General features: G+C 51.3%; 1 protein-coding gene across 1 annotated transcript in view; it reads left to right on the forward strand.

Annotated features, from left to right (window-relative positions):
• Positions 1–722: 722 nt before the first annotated feature.
• camta2 (calmodulin binding transcription activator 2) overlaps positions 723–3,686 on the forward strand; it is a 31,209-nt gene continuing 28,245 nt past the window's right edge. The window contains exons 1-5 of the mRNA XM_008300336.1: positions 723–894; positions 2,131–2,222; positions 2,435–2,538; positions 2,899–2,966; positions 3,039–3,174. Coding sequence (XP_008298558.1) covers positions 2,189–2,222; positions 2,435–2,538; positions 2,899–2,966; positions 3,039–3,174 — 342 coding nt within the window. The 5' untranslated portion in view covers positions 723–894; positions 2,131–2,188. The remainder of the gene's footprint in view (positions 895–2,130; positions 2,223–2,434; positions 2,539–2,898; positions 2,967–3,038; positions 3,175–3,686) is intronic.

A 3,686-nucleotide genomic window follows, 5' to 3' on the forward strand; every position in this document is an offset into this window, starting at 1 on the left:
GGTAACTGATGCTGTGGAGCTAGGTCTCCATGGTAACTGATGCTGTGGAGCTAGGTCTCCATGGTAACTGATGCTGTGGAGCTGGGTCTCGTTAAACGCCTCCTTTATTGTGAACAGAGTCTGAAGCAGGAAGTCTGACTGATGGAGAAAGCTGGACCTCCTTCATGTGATCTCTGCTGGAGCTTTAGGTCATGTGGAGCCGCTACACAGAGAAAGTCTGGATCTGTTGAACTGGCTTCATAGTTCAGCTCTCTGGTTGTTCACATTTAGATCTTCTGTGTGTTCCAGTTCGTCTTTGAGCCAAACGGTTAATGAAACTGAAACTCTGTGTGTCTGTTCACTGCTGGAGCCTGTCTGAGGTTGGAGCAGGTGGAGGTGGTCTCCTCTGTCTGTTACTGCAGTTAAACTAACAGCTGAGCCCAAACAGTGGAGCTGTGACGGGTGGAGCTCATCAGTACCACCTGAAATGTACCTGATCGGTGATTGGCAGAGCATCAGCAGATCAATACTGACCTCAGTCTCTGTTTCAGTGCCTCTACGGCTGCTACGTCCATTCCTCCATCGTGCCAACATTCCACAGGCGATGCTACTGGCTGCTGCAGGTCAGCACAACTACACAACACAACAACAACGCAACACAACAACAACACAATACAACAACAATGCAACACAACACAACAACANCGCCGCCGCCGTGGCTACGCGGTGACGTCAGAGGAGAGAAGATGGCGGCCGTGCTGAAGGCGGAAGGTAGCGGAGCTTTAACTGAGTGTTCAGCCTGAAAACACGTCCCGCTCCCCGCAGGCTGCTCTCCGTTCACCCGCTTTATTTCACCCGTACGTCCGGAGGGGAGCGGCCGCTGACCGGCCCAGCGCAGCACGCTGGAACCCGGAGGTAAAGCCCTGCAGCTCGGCTCTCGGAGCGGTTTAACCAGCGCTGGGTCGGGGCTGTGGAGCTGCGCTAGCCGGCTAGCGGAGCGGCTCAGTACCCGAGCAGCAGCGGTGTCTCTGAGTCACTGGATTAATGAGCAGTTTAGCTGAATGTAAAAGGCCGGGATTCAAGCCAAGTCTGTCTTTAAACCTGCTGTCGCCTCGTCTAACGTTAGCATCACTGGTGCCAGGCTCACAGGCGTGCTAACGTTAGCTTTAGCGTGCAGGGACCTGTGAGCCGCTGCGGCCGCGGGAGGAGCTGCGGGAGGCGGCCGTAGCAGCCAGGCGAGTCCGCGGTCTGAGCCCGGCCTCCGGGGAGCGAGCCTATGTGTGTGTGCGTGCGCGTGGATGTTTTATTCTGTGGCTCACCTGTTCACTGGCAACCTGTCCTATAACCTAACCTTTATTAACTATCACTGATGATAGCGCTGGATGACAGGGTTCAGACACTGAACAGGTGTTGTGTCGCTTTAACTGTACCGTCAGTGATCGATAATGAGGATCAATCAGCGGTGTTTCTGATCATTTGTGTGTCTGTGATAACTGTGAGTGTGTGCGTACAGGTGCATGTTGTGTGTCTGGATCACCTGTTAACTGTAGCAGCTGGACGTTGATGATCGATCAGACTGATAGATGATCGATTCCTCATGACAGCACAGATGTTGTGTCGTCTGGTTTGATTTGTACCGTCAGTGACAGTAAACGTGTTTGATCTGTGTGTGTGTGTGTGTGTGTGTGTGTGTGTGTCACCGTTCACACCGCCACAGGCTGATCAGTGAATCGATCAGTGCAGGTAATGATCAATACTCAGAACCGTCACCGTGTGTGTGTGTCTAATGGGACTTATTCGGTTTTATGATGTGTAGTTAACACACACACACACACACACACACACACACACACAGAGTGTTGAGGCTGTGTGTTATGTAACTCAACACACACTCATACAGTGTCAGGAACACACACTCCATATAAAGCGGCTGCAAACTCGCCTGTTGCTAGGCAACTGGGAGCTATTGAAGGTGTGTGTGTGTGTGTGTGTGTGTGTGCGTGCGTGCGCGTAGCCAGCCAGTGAGCAGCGGAGATTTCAGGTGTGTGTTTGTGTGCTGTTTCCGACCTTGTTTCCTATCGATCCGACTCCTGAACTGTGTGTGTGTGTCTGTGTGTGTGTGTGTGTGTGTGTGTGTGTGTGTGTGTCCAGCGGGGCAGTGCAGGCGGCCGTGCGCTCTGTGAGACTCATCCTACATGGACCCGTCGCCATGAGCAACAAGGAGATGGTTTCCACGGAGACAGGTCAGTCCATCCACCTGTGTGACATCACCCTCACCTACACGCTGACAGCTGTGTTGCCATGGTGACGATGATGTCAGAGGGCTTTAACGGTTTGAAATGAGCAGAGCTGCATGGAATCAATCGATAATTAGTAGAACCAGTGACCCACAACTCTGTGCGTGTGTGTGTGTGTGTGTGTGTGTGTGTGTGTGTGTGTGTGTGTGCGCGCGCAGAGAACCGAGGACAGAGGAAGGTGTTTGTTCCCAACAAGCTGCTCGAGTGTCTTCCCAGTTCTTCCAGTCTTCCCACTGAGAGGCTGCGCTGGAACACCAACGAGGTCAGAGTCCAGTTTTCTGTTTCCATCAGATCCTTATTTCACCGTGAAAACACACTGAGGTCACATTGAATCACCATGACAACACGACCCCGTTGGAAGAGAAGGAACCAAGCTAACGCTGCTAAAGCTAACGAGTTTATTTAATGTCATTCAGTGTCACATTCAGTCACGAGTTTAACCCGTCATTCGTTTATTACACCGTGCAAAAGTACAAAACAGCCACACAGACACATTAAACTGGTACAAAGAGGTTAAATCACCACAAAGCGACGAAGTTGTTCATCCGGATGCTTGGAGCCTCTGCTGCTGCTGTTGGCTCTGAGCTCAGTGAATCACAGGTTGTGTGTTGTGTGTCTGCAGGAGATCGCCTCCTACCTGATCTCCTTCGACAGACATGAGGAGTGGCTCGCCTGCAGCCTGAAGACCAGGTACCTGCTGTGTCAGCCTGCCAGACAGAGCTCAGGGCGGCTGCTGGTGCTGACGGTGTATTTGTGTTTCAGGCCGAAGAATGGCAGCATCATCCTGTACAACCGCAAGAAGGTCAAGTACAGGAAGGACGGGTACTGCTGGAAGAAAAGGAAGGACGGAAAGACGACGAGAGAGGACCACATGAAGCTGAAGGTCCAGGGCATGGAGGTGGGCGTCCCGTCTGGGTCACATGAACCACCCAGAGCTGTCCACAGAATGAGAACAGCATTTACAGATGACATGGGTCAACTGATTATTGGATAGAACCATTGTGGGTTAAAGATATGATCTGTTGCAGCCTGATGAGAGAAGATCTGAGCTGATGAAACGTTTGGACCATAAAACCTGAACGAGCAGCGCCTCTTTGCTCTGAGTTTTGACTCTCAGGCTGCACCAGCTTTGTTGTTAGAGCTCAGTCAGTCCACAGATGATTGTTTTAGTGGAAAAAGGCCAAAAATGTTTGATTTATTACTTTTTGTCTCAGTGTTCAGAGACTGTTAGTTAGACACCTGAGGGCTGAACCATGAAGCCAGATCAGAGGATCAGCAGGTATGATGGCTTAAAGTCAGAGTTCTCAGTGTCATAAAGGTGGCTCTCTTTTTACCTGCTAGGTCTCCATGGTAACTAATGCTGTGGAGCTAGGTCTCCACGGTAACTGATGCTGTGGAGCTAGGTCTCCA

The sequence above is a fragment of the Stegastes partitus genome, unplaced genomic scaffold, assembly GCF_000690725.1.
Source record: "Stegastes partitus isolate 25-593 unplaced genomic scaffold, Stegastes_partitus-1.0.2 Scaffold1526, whole genome shotgun sequence".
NCBI lineage: Eukaryota > Metazoa > Chordata > Actinopteri > Pomacentridae > Stegastes > Stegastes partitus.